Here is a 17,466-nt window from a genome sequence, read left to right as displayed (position 1 = left end):
GCTGCTCATTTTAGAACGGCCTGGAAGCAATTCCGAATTAGTCTGAATGAACTGCCAAATCTGAAGACGCAAATAATATTTGCATAATATTCTGCACCAGATGTCAAAGAAGTCTGTTCTTCCTTGTGTAACTCAGAAAGTGAAATCTGGTGTAATTACACAGAAACACGTTTCCCGCATGACACATATCATAAAAATATTCTGTCTCCATAAAACAAAATGTTATTAATAGCTGTTTACTATGGAGATAAAAATAAATTCGGCCGGCTTCCTATGCTCGTGGTTCTAGCCTTGTAAGAAGACGTAATAGGGGCATATATTAATATACAGTATTTCGATATCATTTCTAGACATTAAATACAAGCTGGGATAAAATCAGGACATGCATGATATTTGCCTGATCATTTCTAAACGTAATTACTCTATAGAGAAAAAGATATGGATCGGACATTTACATGTCATGCATTTATCTATTCCAGGGATGCTCAACCTGCGGCCCTCCAGCTGTTGTAAAACTACAATTCCCACCATGCCCTGCTGTAGGCTGTCCGGACATGCTGGGAGTTGTAGTTTTGCAACAGCTGGAGGGCCGCAGGTTGGGCATTCATGATCTATTCCTTCTCACCATCATTTATAATGTACTGTACATGAGGTGTGAAGTACTGAACACTTAGCATACATTTTTATCAAAATGCATAGGCCCCACTGGCCTCTTTTAAGTGGGTCCATGGCACAGCACCACATGGCGACCACCAGAACACACCACCTAAGGGTAAAAAATCAGATCTGTGTTGCCCTTTCCATAGGAGTTGGGATTCCCATACATGTAACTCCACCACAGATGACTTAGGGGTCGGGTCCTCGGTATGTCTTCCAGAAAGCCACATAATCGGTGTAAAAGCCGTTTTTCATTGCTCCACCTGAATACCTATTCAAGCTCTCTCTCAAGGGAAAAGGGAAATCCAGACAGTGGAGAACCACCACTGCAAGTATGAATAAAATATTGTCACTTCAGATCAACTTGCCCGACCCAGGGTTTCACATCTGCTTCAATGGGGGACATTGATTTTTATATGCCCGACCTTCGCTTTCTTAAAATTGCAATCATTAAAAAAACAAATATACAATTTGGAAAGAGCAGCGCAGATCAGATTTTTGCTATGTTGCAACGGCGATGGTTGCCATTTGGTGCTAAGGCCAAATTAGAGTAGCGACCCACTCAAAAGAAGCCATCTTGACGTGGTGAGTGGACCTATACATTTTGATCAAGACACATGCCAAGTGCCTTGTGCACAGTTTATAAATGATGCTGAGAAGCAATCGATCAATGCATGGCATGTAGATGTGCGATCCATATGTTTTTCTCCATAGTTCAGTCTACATGTAATCATCTATGTACCCAAGAGGTAGACTGCGATGACATCACCGATGGTTCTGGAGTCCGGTGTTGCCCAAAGTAAAGGACCACAGTGCTCTACAAAGCATATAAACTCTTAGTAATCAATGTAATTCTAAAAGAAATCAAAACCACAATCCCAACGATTGTAATGTTCAGCAGCATGGTCTTATCCTCTACTGAGAAGTCTTTTCTATATATGTGTAGATGACTATAGGCCAGTTTCACCTTTATATTAACTGGCTAAACAACACTCCTTTTTTTTGTACCTGTACTCCCCGAACGTTTCATCCTTCATTGGGCGAGCTTCAGAATCCACTTGGGTGTCTTCTTTGTCCTTCACTGTATAAAACAATGTCAAAAGATGGGATGTGCCATAAAAGATGTAAATGTAGGACAGGTCAGTGTAAAAGACTCTAAAAAGATATGTTCTGTACACATCATGGGTCATATGGAACTAATATAGTGCTTAACTTTTTTACTGTTAAAATGATTTTCTGGGAGTTTAATATTGATGGCCTATCCCTAGGATAGGTCATCTATATCTAATTGGTGGGGGTTTGACTACCTGTACTCCACAGTTGTTTGAGGTGCCTCTTCCTAGGCCAGTGACGTCCCGTTCCTTGGTCAGATGGCCTAGGTGCAGCTCAGTTCCATTCAAGGCTGCAATAACGACCACAGCCACTATAAAATGTACAGTGCAGTGCTTGTGAGAGTGTGAGAAGTCTTCAGCAATCACTGGAGCACCAAGGTCTCTTTTTAAACAAGCTGATTAGTGGCCGTGCTGAGAGTCAGACCCCCACCATCAGATATTGATGACCTACCTTGCAGATAGGCCATCAATATTGAAATACCAGAAATCCTTTAAAGGTGCCCCCATACCACCTTAATAGCTACCAGCCAAACACTTGTCTGGCCAAAATCTATCTCTACCGACTTCTCCATGCACAAACCCTCAGCTTGGCCAAGTGTGTATGCGTTTTTCAATGGGTAGAGAGTAGAAAGCTGCTGCCAGATACCTCAGGTGGTGACTTATCTTATCCTTATTTACAAAAGAATCACACCGCATGCCCAATCATAATCTGTTGGGTGAGAGTCCTTAGCTACCAAGACAGATTAGACTGTCGACCAGCTCCTCCAAAAATAATGGTTCAGCCAAAATTACTCTTATGTATGAAGGAGCTTTAGGTTAGGTTCACATCGGTGTTAAAGATAATCTGGTAGTCTGTTCCAGCAAAAGAACGGACTATAGGAGTTACCATGTCCAGCTTACCTGGATACCACCGCACACTGCTCGGCACTGCCGAATACCCATTGATCATAATGGGATCTGATGGGGATCTGGTGGCTTTCCAGCATCAATGGTGGCTTTTGGCTGGACAAATCCCTCTGCATGTAGCTGGATATGTCCAGCCCAAAGCCGGCATTTACGCCGGAAAGCTGCCGGATCCCCATTACATCTTATTATAATCAATGGGGATCTGGCAATGTGTGGTGGTAAGCGGCTGTGCCAGAACAGGAACAGACTACCAGATTAGCGGAGATGTGACCTACCTTTCGGGTTAACCTTTCTAAAATACATGTAGACCTGATTTTGCCTCTTCAATTTGGGGAGGCAGTAGTGGAGAAGCAGCACAACGTGACTGGGAAATCTCATGTTCTTTTTCCCATTAGAACAATCTTCTCCCTAATCAATACTGTTTGAAAACGGTCCATGGGAATGTCCTGTCTGCTGCGGCTGGTGGCAGTTGAAGGACAGAGCTGAGCATGTGCTTCTATCTCAGTGAACAGGACAGAGAAATTAGAAAAAGTGCAAACAACAGGTGGCGCTATACTGATATATTTCATTGATTAACTCAATAGTACTTGCAATTAAAAAAGTATTCAGATCCAGGTGCTGGTTTGAAAACTGTAGAATATTACTCATGGAACAACTCCTTTAAACTCCAATGACAGAATGGAAGCATGAGACTTCCTCATAGTACTTTCTCTGAAGTACTGTCTATTTTCTTTTTCTTAGCTGGTTGTCTTGGGCAGATGTCAACTTACCTGAATATTTTCCACCTTTGCTACGTTTGATGAAGCACAGGATGACCAGGATGAGAAGCAGCAGAATTATAGCACTTATCAGGCCAATAAACCAGCCCTGTGACGCAAATCCCTTCTCGTCAGGTACAGCTGTAAAGAAAGGATGAGAAGACACATGGGTAATAATGTAAAGACCGTAAGCATGTTTCGAGCTATCTGTCTAGCTTTGGCAATTACCTAAAGGTAAAGTGTGAGTCTCAACTCCCCAAATTTCTTCATAACGAGTGTGATTTAACGCCAAAATACGAACATAATAATTTTCACTCGGTTGCAGTTCAACAATTTTGAATTCGGCTTCAGAAGCATTCACATCGTATTGCTGCCACGAATCACCTGAAAAGGAAAAAAGCGGTGAAATCACAATCACCATAATGGAACTCTCTTGAAGACCTAGCGCTTCCATGAATTACGTGGACTGCTCATTGATTTTAAAGGGTGCTGTGTAATTCTTTGCTTATCCTGTTGCTGGTTTGTGTGCGATTGCACACAGTAGGGTATTTGTTTGGCGCACAAAAGGACGACCTCAGACAGTGGACTTTGGTGAAATAGCTGTTTTTATTGTTCAGTAGACAACGCGTTTCGGAGTTTATAACTCCTTTATCAAGTCTAAAACAAGGGTATAAAAGAAAAAAATGCCGGAGGCAAGAGATGAAGAAGCACTGGCAGATACTACAAGCGGATCCCTTCCTAACGAAACATATACGACCAGAACCACACATAACGTTCAGAAGAGCCCAAACAATCAAAAATCTCATCGCCCCTAGTCGCTTGCGCATTCAGAAAAAACATCCCCCAGCCATTTTGAGCCTCTTTCCCAAAATGCTTGGAAGTTATAAATGCGGACACCAAAGATGTAAGTGTTGTCTGAACATCTCAAATCGGACCACCAAATTCTCCAGTAATGTAACAGGAGAAAATTTTGAAATAAAGCACTTCCTAAACTGTTCATCATCATACATCATTTATTTATTGGAATGCAGCTGTGGATTACAATACGTTGGCCGGACCACCCTCACTCTGAGAGAGAGGATGAACAAACACCGTTGGAACATCACGAACGGCTTCCTCAAACATGGAGTATCCCGACATTTCCTGCAGGCACACAACAAGGATGCAGGAGACCTCTCCCTACTACCCATTGAAGAAATCCCAGCCACCCATGGTAACCGCTACCAGAAATTGAGGAGAAAAGAAATGTACTGGATATTCAAACTACAAACCATAGAACCATACGGCCTAAATGAATCGCTAGAAACCAACTGCTTCTAAAACCCAGATTGCCCAAACGAACTGTTAGAAACCAACTGCATCTAAACAAACCCGGATCCCTGCCCTCCAAATCACACCACGCACTCTGCCACGCACCACTCCATATTGTTTCACACACACCACTGCCCTTTCCTTCACTGCCCCCCCCCCCTCCACACCCATCCACTCCCCTCCCCCATCTCCAATCATCCTACCCCACCATGTCAAACCCCCGGCGTGCCCACCACCTCCAGCACCCACGCCCCCACCTCTCCGTTCCCACCCACCTTACCACCATCCATCCCAATAATTCCCCCCCCCCATTCTCTCCACCACCACATCCCTTCTGCCCACCTGCCAATTACCGCGCCACTCTAGGTCATATACATGCCTCAAACCAGCCACCCTAGTACACTCCCCACCCTTTTTCAAATGAATCAAACCAGCCACAACACACCAGCCCCTTCATCACATCACATCCCATCAAAACACCCCATCACAGCCACCCCATCAACACATAACATTACACAGCACCAGCCCCCCCCCCCATATCCCCTCTCTCCCCCCCGTGCTGCCAACATAACACATTAAACTGTCCACTACTCATCACATTACATATTCCCTCACTGCCCAGCGCCAGCCGAGCAGCACTCAAGGACGTCACAACCCCGCCCCCAGCACACCAGCTGATCGGCATAACAACCGTGAACACCGCCCTCCCCCGCCCCCTTAGCACATCAGCTGATCGGCGCAGCAATACCAGTAGCCTTCCCGCCTGACGTCACCACCACGCCCCCGTCTGACGTCACAACCCCGCCCCCGCCACCCGAATTCAAAAAGCGCGCGCTCAGACACATGGAGAGCGGCGTTCCCAGCACAAACCAGACGCTCCAGGTAAGAGGCAGACAGCTACAGCGCTTGTGATGTCCACATCCCCCATTGCACCCCAAATAACTTGGTCAGCCTATCTAACCACCATGTGGGGCCACATTCCACCAGCGCAGCTCTCAATCCCCACCCTTATACAGGATATCCATCCTCCTCCCTCCAGCACCATCAAAATACCACCACACACTGCACCCACCCTTCTCATCACCACCGGCCACCCGCCCCCTTCATTATATTACCCCCACCTTCTTTATTACCCCCACAGCCATATTCCAAACACAACACACTACATCACATTGCACTGCACCATGTTTCCCCCCCCCCCCCAACCTGCCACCTGTCATATTTCCTCGTACCCCCCCCCCCTCAGTTCCATCACCACACACACAGACATCATCATGCCCCTTTGCCCAGTGTCCGTCTTCTCATATGTTGTGTTTTTATTCCCACAGCCATCTGGCCTGTCTCTCTGCTGACGCCCCGATTAAGGTAAACCCCCAACCCCCCCCCCCCCCCTCCACAACCACATTCAACCTAATACCGTCATAACACACACACATACCGCACTAGGGACACCAGCCTTCACACGCCATATACATTCACTCATCCGATAACCACAGTCCTCCTGAAACATACCTGAGCACACAATCTTTTATGCCAGCAGAAATAATACACACCTGGGCCCAATAGTGACCTCATACGCAGACCACCAAATACTTACTGACTTCCTTCGCTTTTAATCAACTGCTGCTGCTGTCACTGACATTTGCATTTTTATTTCTCTGCAAACTACAGATCTTATTATTGCCTTTATCATCATTATTTTATATATAAATTATTTTTTTGTATATAACTATGCACATTTTAATGCTTAAAGGCACGCGCACAAACTCTCTAAATATTCCACTGTTTAATGCATGTCCACACCCATCTAACCAGGTGGGGATACATCTCTTGCCTCCGGCATTTTTTTCTTTTATACCCTTGTTTTAGACTTGATAAAGGAGTTATAAACTCCGAAACGCGTTGTCTACTGAACAATAAAAACAGCTATTTCACCAAAGTCCACTGTCTGAGGTCGTCCTTTTGTGCGCCAAACAAATACCCTACTGTGTGCAATCGCACACAAACCAGCAACTTCTTCCTTCACAGTCCCTAGGAGTCCCTGGCAACTCCACCTAAGGGACCGAACGGGTATTGGCAGCACCGACCTTTCCAAAATAACCAACGCCCCCTTATTTCTCCACGTGTACCTACCTTCACGGACGTTGAGCTCCAACCAGCACAACACCATAAGGTGAGCACACTTCGACCATTACGCAGAACAACACAACCGCTACCCACCACCCTATGAGCGCCTCTCCCCTTTCTTTTCTCTCTCGCCAAACTTGCTTATCCTGTGGTAGCGCCGTAGGGACCCAGCAATGAGCCATCCTATGATCAACTTCTTATTAGATGGTGCTCATCTGGATAAAAGGCATTATCCAAAGTGGAGAAGCTATTTGAAGATTATGGGCACCTTTGATCACATTGAATTTTGCAATAAAAAAAAATATAAAATTTCCACTAGTGATGCTCTGCCTCCTGCACTTATAATAGTAGAATCTAGCAGAATATAACATCATATTCACGTTACTCCTGATAATAAAAGCTCCACAAAAGGTAAGGTTCATCTGCTCTCCCCAGCCCCTATCTAGTGCTGTCAGCAGTTAAGCATGGTCAAAACTGCTGACAGACTCCCCTCAACTTAACTAGAAAAATTGTCTGTTTTTTTAGAGAAACAATACTACTTGTGTCCCATGGCTCTATCTGGAAGGGAAGCTCAAGTCCATTTAACTGGGACCAAGCTTCTATACCAGACAGAGCCTATAGGTAAGAGCAGAGCTGTTTTTTTTATAAAAATAAAAAAAGTAGACCAAATTTTTATTTCATATAATGCCACTACTAGTACCAAGAGAAGCTCTGGCAACTCACTTCGCTAACCCATAAAGGGGGACTCGAGTTGGGAGCAACTTCTGTGATGTTCATATACCTTCTTCAAATTTTGGTAAAATCAAACACAAAATATTAAAAAATCTTCAAAAAAAATCTAATGAGTCATACACTAAATATCCACGTTCATTCCCTTGCACTGCATGGCATGACTTACGACAAGGCAGTCACTGCTTGTGTGCAAAAGGTCCTCTCAAAGGGATTCTCATAGGAAGGCTCAGTGGTGTATGGTGACTAGGGTGCAAATAAATTCAACCCAAAGCAAAAGTGTTCCAATTGGGCTGAAAATTTTCTAGGACTGATATTTGCTTCTCTCTTGTCTTTCTCTTTTGTTTTCACTTACTGCTCTTGTTCTTCATCTGTACTTTGAGTTCAACATTTCTCTGTCCCTCCAATGGTCTCCATTTTATGGTGATACACTTGGATGTCCTCGAAACTGTAATGTTCAGAACTGGTGGAAATTCTAAAGACAAAACAGAATAAAATAATAATCAAGATAGTCTAAATGTTGGGGCATGGGTGTTCTCACAATCATATTTTTACTTCATTTAGATTTGTCAGTCAATGCTCATATTTATTTTGAGCAAAACACAAAACTAGAGTTAAACAGTAGGAAAATTAGGGAACAAAATACAGCTATCTAAGGGTCAAGTAGCCCCCAATTCTCAATTCGTATATTGTGAATTGAAGTTGTTCAACTAAGATCTTACCCAGGTGTTCCCATCTTAGTACGTACCAAGATCTGATGCGGTGACCAGAGGTGGTCAGATCTATGGAAATAGTCAAGCGGGCTGTGCTATACTGCTTCCACAGCTCACATACGGTACAAGTGAATAGGCATAGCATAGATTGTTCAGCGTTTCTATGACCACCTCTGACTGTGGCATCCAGGCCAGATGGGGTCCAATCTAAAGATACTGTAGGTACCAGTCCAAGAGGTGGGCCCCGCATCTACCAGGTATTTATTGCATATCCATTGGATATTCCTTTGATGAATGAGACAGTTGCAGGAATTTATGCATCAAAATCTGTTGTGTGCATTCGCTCTAAAAGGGACATATTTGCGTTTAAAATAAATTAAAAAAATACACATAAATCATACTGCCTTACCTTTTAAAGTAAGGGGTAGTTCACATCACTATTTCATTTTCCGTTCTTCTGATCCGTCAGAAGACCAAAAAAACGAACAAAAACAAAACAGGATCCTTTAAAAAAAACGGATCCTATGCATAACTGATGCTGACGGATCAGAAGAACGGAAAATTGAAACAGACATGTGAACTCTTCCTAAAAGGGAAAATAACCCATTCACACAAAACAAGCAAAGACTATACTTTAACTCCCAACTGGCATTAATTAAGTGCATCCCATATAAACCTAGCTTTCCCTTTACTGAAGTTGGAGGTTTGAACCTATGTAGTGATCTACTAGTCTGCACTGTTTTTGAATTAACTGTTTAAAACATTTTTTGTCAATTGATTGTTCATTTATAATGCCCATGTAGTTTTGCAATAAATTTGAAAAACGTGTAGACTTGCATGTCCATGTGGTGTTCTGCCATGATGGCTACAACTGCCTGGTGGTCAGTGGCGTACATAGAGAAGTAAGGGCCCCATAGCAAGGATCAAACCAGGCCCCCTACACAGGACAGAAGGGTTTCCGACTAAACCCTTTTCGATTACCCTTTTTTCCACTGCCTCATTTGCTAAAAGTTGTTTCTTTAGAGGGTACAGTCCTGACCAAGTTCTCACTTAGTAGAAGAGATAATCCCAACTAAGACTGGGCCCCATAGCAGTCGCATGGTCTGCCACTATGGTAGTTACACCCCTGCTGGTGGTCCATGTCAGATACAGTGATTAGGCCAAGAATAGATACGGAGAACCTCTATAAGTATTTTCAATAATATATACTTTATTCACAGTGCATTCAGAAAGTCTTCAGACCCTTTCACTTTTTTCATATTTTGTTATGTTGTGGGTTTGTGCTAAAATGAAAAAAAAATTCCCCCATCATTCTACACCTCCTTAATGACAGTGAAAACAGAATTTTTGACATTTTTGCAAATGTATTAAAAAGGAAAAATGTCACACATGGACATAAGTATTCAGACCCTTTGCTATAACATTTGAAAGTTAGCTCTGGGGGCCTCTCATTTCTCTTTATCACCTTTCAGATGTTCTGATGTTCTTAAAGTTCCCAAGAGCACAGTGACCTCCATAATGCTTAAGTGGAAAAAGTTTGGAACAACCAGGACTCTTCCTAGAGCTGGCTACCCCACCAAACTAAGTATTTGGGGGAGAAGGGCCTTGGTAAGAGAGGTGACCAAGAACCCAATTGTCACTCTGGTTGAGCTCTACAGATCCTGTGTGCAGACGAGAAAAACTTTCAGAAAGTCAACCACCACTGCAGCACGCCACCATTTTGGGCTTTAGGGTAGAGTAGCCAGAAAGAAGCCTCACTTCAGTAAAAGACACATGAAAGTCCTGGAGTTTTCAAAAATGCACCTAAAAGATTTTCAGACTGTGAGAAGCAAGATTCTCTGGTCTGATGAAACCAAGATTTTACTTTCTGGCTTCAATTCTAAGCGTCATGTCTGGAGGAAACCAGGCACTGCTCATCACCTGCAGAATACCATCCCTAAAATGAGGCATGGGGGTGGTAGCATCATGCTGTGGGATGCTTTCAGTGGCTGGGACAGGGAGACTGGTCAGGATTGAGGGCAAGCTGAATGGAGCAAACTACAGAGGTATTCTTAATTAAAACCTGAACCAGAGTGCTTTAGACCTCAGATTGGGCAAAGGTTCACTCTCTAACTAAACACACAGCCAAAACACAGGAGTGGCTTAGGGGCAACTCTGTGAATGTCCTAGAGTGGCCCAGCCAGAGCCCTGACTTGAACCCAACTGAAAATCTCTAGAGAGACCTGAAAGTGGCTTCCCACTGACAGTCCCCATTCAATCTGACAGAGCTTGAGAGGGTCTTCAGAGAAAATTGGCAGAAAATCCTCAAATCCAGGTGTGCAAATCTTATAGCATCATACCCAAGAAGACTGGATGCTGTAATCACTGCTTCAACTAAGAGCTGAGTAGAGGGTCTGAATACTTATATGGGAAAGGAGAAGAGATGTATATAGAAGAGAAGAGAGAGGAACCTAACAGAGATGACCAAGAGGTGAATAAAGTAGAAAAGATGAGATGAGAACAGTGGAGACAAGGGAAGACAAGGCAAGGGTTCCTGTATTAAGTTGTATGCAGAATTTTGTAACCAGATTACATTAAAAAGAGCAACTTTACAGAAAAAGCTGTAGTTCTAACAAGTGGAGTTCTATGTATTATTTGGGTTGAAATGTATTTTACACTGTCAGAGTGGTTCTCTTTAGGCAGAGATTGATCAATTATATCGGCTGAGAAATCACAGACAGATTCAGAAAGATATGTCTGAGGAGATCTGATTAGACCGCCCCTAAGGACTTTATTTTATACACATCTCATTATAGGAATTACAAGATAATTAAGATGGTTACAGTACTATGATTGGACAATGCAAGTTATATAATCTCACGTGGTACATATTGGCAATAAAGAACCTTACATAACAGGGTAATAGAGGCCACCATAAGTTGATGGCCATTTGGTGTTATATACTATTTGTTTGGTTCCCTGTTTTGTGTGTTCCTGTTTTGTCTTGTTTGTCACGTTTTGTCTCGTTATGTCCCCCCTGTCCTGCTCAGCCTTCCTGGTGTTTTTTCCCTTGTGTCTTACTCTCAGAACTCATAATAGTGCATATGTTCCCTTTTAGTCACATAGGATGATTCCTATTAAGATATGTTCCTTTAACGCTAATGGGCTAAACAACCCCGCTAAAAGGAACCAGGTTCTTTATAATTTACATAAACAGAAGGTGTCCATAGCCTTCTTGCAGGAGACCCATTTTAGGTCGGATAATATCCCCTCCTGTAAGAACAGATACTTTACCTATTGGGCGCATAGCACGTTCCCGGAGTCTAAATCTAGGGGCGTGTCTATCGCTATACATAAATCTGTACCATGTAAAGTTCTGCAAGTTTTTTCTGATGTAATGGGGAGATACGTCTTCCTTAAGGTGTCTATCGGTTCTCAGATATTGGTCCTAGCTAACATGTATTTCCCTAACACAGGTCACTCTCAATTCGTTTCCACGATTATGCCAGCCCTGGACACCTTTGCTGATGGCGCTCCGATCGTCCTGGGGGGTGATATTAATTTTCCTCTAGATGCCACGCTAGACTCCTCTTCAGGTAGGTCCTCTACCCCGGCTGGGGTTTCCAGAGACATTTACACTCTTTGAGATTAGTTGACATATGGCGCATCCTATACCACACGGATAAGGACTTCACATTTTATTCCACATCCCATAACGCATATCATCGCCTCGATTATATTTTCCTCTCTCACTCCCTGCTAGACTTTAATCCCACAGCAGGTATTGAACCTGCCCTATTTTCTGACTATTCCCTGGTATGGGTGACTTTCGCTATTGGGAATCGTGCTCACTCGCAATATTCTTGGAAATTTAATGATAATATTCTTAGGGATCCGGTCTGCTTAGCCGACATCCGTTCGTCTATTGTGGACTTCTTGGCGGTACACGAGGCGGATACCACCAGTTCCACAATTAAATGGGAGACGTTGAAGTGTGTGGTGAGAGGGCAGTTCCTTTTACACGCTTCTAGGTTGAAGAAGATTAGGGCAGGAAAGATGGGTGAGCTACTTCAAAAATTGGCTATGCTTGAACGAAGTCATAAGAACTCCCTCTCTGCGGTCGTGTACCAGGAATTATGTAATACTAGGGGGGAATTTAGGAGATTGATTGACCAGAAATATCTGGGCTTCAGAGATAGGTTTCACAGACTTATGTACGGGCAAGGAGACAAGAGTGGTAAAATGCTGGCCAGAGTCCTGAGACCTAGGAACGGCTCCTCTTATATTTTAACACTTAACTGGAGAGAAGGGGGTAAAGTACATGCTACTGAAGACATCTTGAGGGAATTCCGAGCCTACTATACTGAACTTTATAACTTAAAGGGAAAGTTTGCAGACCTTCCTCCCGAAGCTCGACTCCAGAAGATCAGGGATTATGTCTCTGGTCTGGGGGGACCCAAGTTATCCTTGGCTCATAGGGAGTCCTTGGAGACAGCAATCACGACCCAGGAGGTTAGGAGTTCTATTAAGGGTTTAGTAGTTGGTAAGAGTCCTGGCCCGGACGGGTTCACCTCCCGTTTTTATAAGACTTTTCTGGAAGACATATCAGGTCCCTTCACCAATATGTGCAACTCCCTGGTAGAGGGTGCTACCTTCCCACCACAGGCTCTCACAGCGCATATTTGTGTTATCCCTAAGCCGGGGAAGGACCCCCAACATGTAGTAGTTACCGCCCGATATCGTTAATAAGCATCGATGTCAAAATTTATGCTAAAATTCTAGCTGAAAGACTGAAGCCCTATTTGCCTACATTGATACATGAGGATCAGACAGGCTTTGTCCCTGGACGTGAAGCCAGGGACAACACCATCCGCTCTTTGGCCCTAATTGCTCGAGTGTCCGAGATAAAGTCCCCCCTCTGCCTGCTCTCGCTTGATGCAGAGAAGGCATTCGATCGGGTGCATTCGTCCTTTATGTCGGAGACCCTTAGGGCGTTTGGTTTTGGTCCCAATCTATTATGCAGAATTACTGCTTTATATCATAATCCGAGTGCCCAGGTGAGGGTTAATGGATCCCTGTCGGCCCCATTGCAGATCCATAATGGCACAAGGCAGGGCTGCCCCCTCTCCCCTCTTCTGTACATATTGGTGATGGAGTTCCTGACCAGTGCTCCTAGAGCTAATGATTCCATTAAGGGCCTCCAAGTAGGAGACATGGTTTTCAAGATCGCCGTATATGCGGATGACCTTTTAATCTTCTGTTCAGATCCGAGGGTTAGTTTTCCTAACGTTTTGAAAGAGCTTGCTCTCTTTGGGGACCTTAGTAATTTTAAGGTCAACTTGCATAAGTCTGTGATACTAAACATCAACCTTCCTGAATCCCTGGTACACGACCTAAAGACTTAATTTCCATTTAGATGGTCCTCCAACCACCTCACTTACCTAGGTACGTCTATCCCCTCACGCTTGACGGATCTTTTTTCACTCAATTTTACTCCCCTGTTAGAGGAGGTTCGTAGGGATCTGAAGGCTTGGAAGCAACTACCGTTGTCATGGTTTGGGAGAATCCATGCGATCAAAATGAATATCCTTCCTCGGATTCTATATTTATTTCGTACCATACCGATACCCTTACCTTGTGGTTTCTTTAAGGCCTTCAGGTCTCTGTTCCTAAAATTTATTTGGGCGGGGTCCTCCCCTAGATTAGGCATACGCTTTTTAGCTTGTCATAAGCTAAAAGGAGGTATAGGGGTCCCTCTCCAAATACCACAAAGCTGCAATCTTTTCGGGCATCTTAGATTGGTTTCATAGCAGTTCTTCTAAGAGGTGGGTTCAGCTTGAGCGAATGGTAATTGGACTCCCAACCCAAAATCTACTTTGGCTGGCTAGAGCCCTTAGACCTTCGAAGCTCCCCTTCATAACGGCCGGCGTTTTGAAAGTTTGGGACAAATACGCGGTGGCTCTAGGTCTTACCACTTTTCTGGGGCCATTTATTCCCATATTCAACAATCCAGGATTCCCCATGGGGGAAAGCACTCGGTGGGTGTTGGGACTCCGAAAAGAAGATAATCCACAAGTTAGATAGTTGGTAGCCGGCGGGGCTGTCACACCTTTAATCTCGCTTGTCAACCCGACCAACGGGGGGGGGGGGCGTGGTTACAATATCTTAGCGTAAAGAAGTTCTTACATTCACTAGGCCCCTTAGAAAACTTATCTAGGGATCTTACCGCCTTTGAGTCTCTCTGCACCCAAAATACACCTCCCACACATCTAGTGTCTCTGGTTTACGGGCTGCTCCAGGAAGGAAGGGGGGGCCCTCTCGTCCCTTCTATACGTGGGGTCCTGGGAGAGAGAGCTAGGTAAAACCTTCTCTTCCGACCAGTGGGAGAAGGTGCTCACACTGTCTCACAAATCATCTGTCAGTTGTAGCTTGCAAGAAAAGAACTTTAAGATTCTTTCTAGATGGTACAGAACTCCTGTTATGTTGCATTCCTTCTTTCCCACGTGTCTAGACATTTGTTGGCGTTGTGAGAAAGAGAAAGGCACTATGGTACACATATGGTGGCAGTGTGACCGCATTTCCCCTTTTTGGAACAGAATCAATGAGCTGTATGGGCTGGTCAGCGGTAATGCCACTAGGTGGACACCGGAGGGCGCGTTATTGTCCATGTTCCCTGGCTCCATCTCCTCCTTGAAGGGGGGTCTCCTGAGATTTTTTGTACAGGCTGCTCGTCAGGTTATACCTCGTCATTGGAAATCTACGGTGACACTGTGCTTCGAGGAGTGGCTTAAGACATTTGAAAAGATACATAGAATGGAGGAACTTATTGCTGAAGATGATGATCAGGACGCAAAATACCTTAAGATATGGTCCCCTTGGTTGCTTTTTAAAGGTTCCGAGTCTTACCTTATGTGGTTAAATACTACCTATTCTGATGGGTTTTGGCACTTCCCTTTTCGTCCCCTTTGTTTCTGTCTGTCTGTGTGTGTGTATGTTTTTAGATGTTTCTGCTCTCTTTTAGAGTAAATCTATTTGCGAATTGTGTCACTTTATTATTGGACCACCTACATTTGTTATGTACTAAACCACTTAATATCTGGTACTGTAAATGGCAGAATTGGTATATTCGCTTTGTACTGTGGTTTTATACCTTTTGCATTGATACTTTACTCTTGTCCTTAATAAAAGAGATTGAACATCATAACAGGGTAATAGATCAAACTGACACGACTCAACATTCAAAAGGTCATATTCCCACAATTGGCTTGGACACATCTCACATTTGGCTCATAAATATCCACAGTTCTTGTAATTTCAAGAACACAAGATCACAAGACACACTTGATAATTGCCAGAAAAACAGTTTGCACAATAACACAAAACCTCCCTAAAACTCCCTTTTTCTTGTGTCCTATTTGGATGCCATACTCCCCCTTCTCCTTCCAGACTGCTGTCTCCATCTATTCTCAGATGACCTTAATCTCAGTTGTTGTGTTACAGTGGAATATATGATAAAGGTTACACTCTTCTAGAATTATGAGGCTAACATATAAAAATATACATACATTTAATATACCAGAGATATATCTTAAGCAACATATGGTAATTAGTCTCACAACACTTTCAAGTCCTCCATCTTTCTCACCTAGCTCTTTCATTGTGCTGCCTACTATCTTGGCAGGAAGACTTTCTCTTGCAGAGTTCTTGGCATAGACATAGAACTTGTAAGTATCTTTGTTGCTCATGTTGTGGAATGTCCAAGTCTGCTGAGTCGGGTCATCAATTGTTTGTAGCAGAAATGAGTTGGTGTGATCCTTTCTCACTGAGAGGAGACACAAGTAATGTCAAGTAAGTAACAAAATCATGTCAATTGGTTAATACAGTATCTATTACTAATTGTAAGTTGCTATAAGATGGAACTCAGAGCTCCTCACAACCCCTTTAATATGAACTCTCCAACGTGTCCTTAGAGGCAGCTCTTCCTTAATGGAGGCAGTATAAATCAGAATACATTGTTCATTATCCAGCGATGGATGGGGTCACTGAAATTTTCGCATCTAGTAGGATTACCTCTCAGGAGATTTGCAGTATTGACATAATCTGTGACTGGAATTACTCTTCAGGTATGCATGAAGTAGTATCATGAACTGTGACACACTGATCATCAAAATGAGAGCTTACCTAGATCGTGAGAAATTTTATAGCCTGTTATGATTCCATTGGGATGTTCAGGTGGCCCCCAAAATAGTGCCAAAGAGGTGTCAGAAAGGCGTTCAAAACGAAGACCGCTGGGTGGTGATGGAACTGTAAAAACACCCAAAAAATTAAGGAATTAAGATGTTCAAGTGCTGATGTTGGGTAATACCAACCTGTATTAGAGCTGGCACCAGCATAGCATTAACAGGCACATGGTCAGAAAATAGTAGGGATAAGCCCATATTTGTGCCCCACCAATACTGCGGATAACGTATTAATGTTCATACCATCATGCTTGCCAAAGAACTATGCACATAGAATAATATCAGTCATAGCAATATTTATACAGTAATGCCATAAATTAGAAGTAGAAATATATCAGCAAACAGTATATAGTGCCTATAAATACAGAACAAGCCAGGGATCATACAATAGTATCATCTGTATACTGTTACTGCAGTACCCCAGAGCAAATGTTTTTTTCTTTCATGTTATGTAATGTCATGTTATGCTATATATTGCCATGTTATGTATTGTTAATGCCTTGTATACTCCCAGCAACGCTCTGTATGATAGTAACTCTGACACAGCCCTTTGCAGGAGGGTTCTAGGTGGTCGCTGGCTACACCCTTAGCACTAGATTGGTCTAGGAGAGTCAGGGTGCACTGACCAGGATTCGGAGACTAACAGATCTCTGTGTGATTGTTGCAAAATCTACAGGAAGAACTATAAGGGAGAGAAGGAGAGAAAGATAAAGGAGAGAATTGGAGAGCTTGGAATCTGCATGGCCAGGCATGGGGTCATTAAGGTAACCGATACTGAGGGTAACGCAGACTTTACTGCCATGGAGGGATTACAGTTAAGATGTCCTAAACACTTAAAGGGCTTCTGTCACACCCCAAAAGTCATTTTTCGTTTTTTGGCTACTTAGCCACCTCAGCCCCCTAGCTGAAACCCTTAATGACCAGACCACTTTTT

The 17,466-nt window shown here is 43.4% G+C and overlaps 1 protein-coding gene across 1 annotated transcript in view; it reads right to left on the bottom strand.

The window, feature by feature from the left end:
- The window catches only part of LOC122946214 (neural cell adhesion molecule L1-like), a 30,414-nt gene extending 13,823 nt beyond the window's left edge, over positions 1–16,591 (bottom strand). The window contains exons 1-6 of the mRNA XM_044305657.1: positions 16,474–16,591; positions 15,938–16,114; positions 7,956–8,075; positions 3,662–3,817; positions 3,446–3,574; positions 1,666–1,738 (exon numbers count right to left, since the gene is read on the bottom strand). Of these exons, the coding sequence (XP_044161592.1) occupies positions 1,666–1,738; positions 3,446–3,574; positions 3,662–3,817; positions 7,956–8,075; positions 15,938–16,037 (578 nt within the window). The 5' untranslated portion in view covers positions 16,038–16,114; positions 16,474–16,591. The remainder of the gene's footprint in view (positions 1–1,665; positions 1,739–3,445; positions 3,575–3,661; positions 3,818–7,955; positions 8,076–15,937; positions 16,115–16,473) is intronic.
- Between the last annotated feature and the right edge of the window lie 875 nt (positions 16,592–17,466).

The sequence above is a fragment of the Bufo gargarizans genome, chromosome 9 (assembly GCF_014858855.1).
Source record: "Bufo gargarizans isolate SCDJY-AF-19 chromosome 9, ASM1485885v1, whole genome shotgun sequence".
Lineage (NCBI taxonomy): Eukaryota > Metazoa > Chordata > Amphibia > Anura > Bufonidae > Bufo > Bufo gargarizans.
The sequence above is the reverse complement of the archived record's forward strand: the minus strand, read 5'-3'. Positions and strand labels throughout refer to the sequence as shown.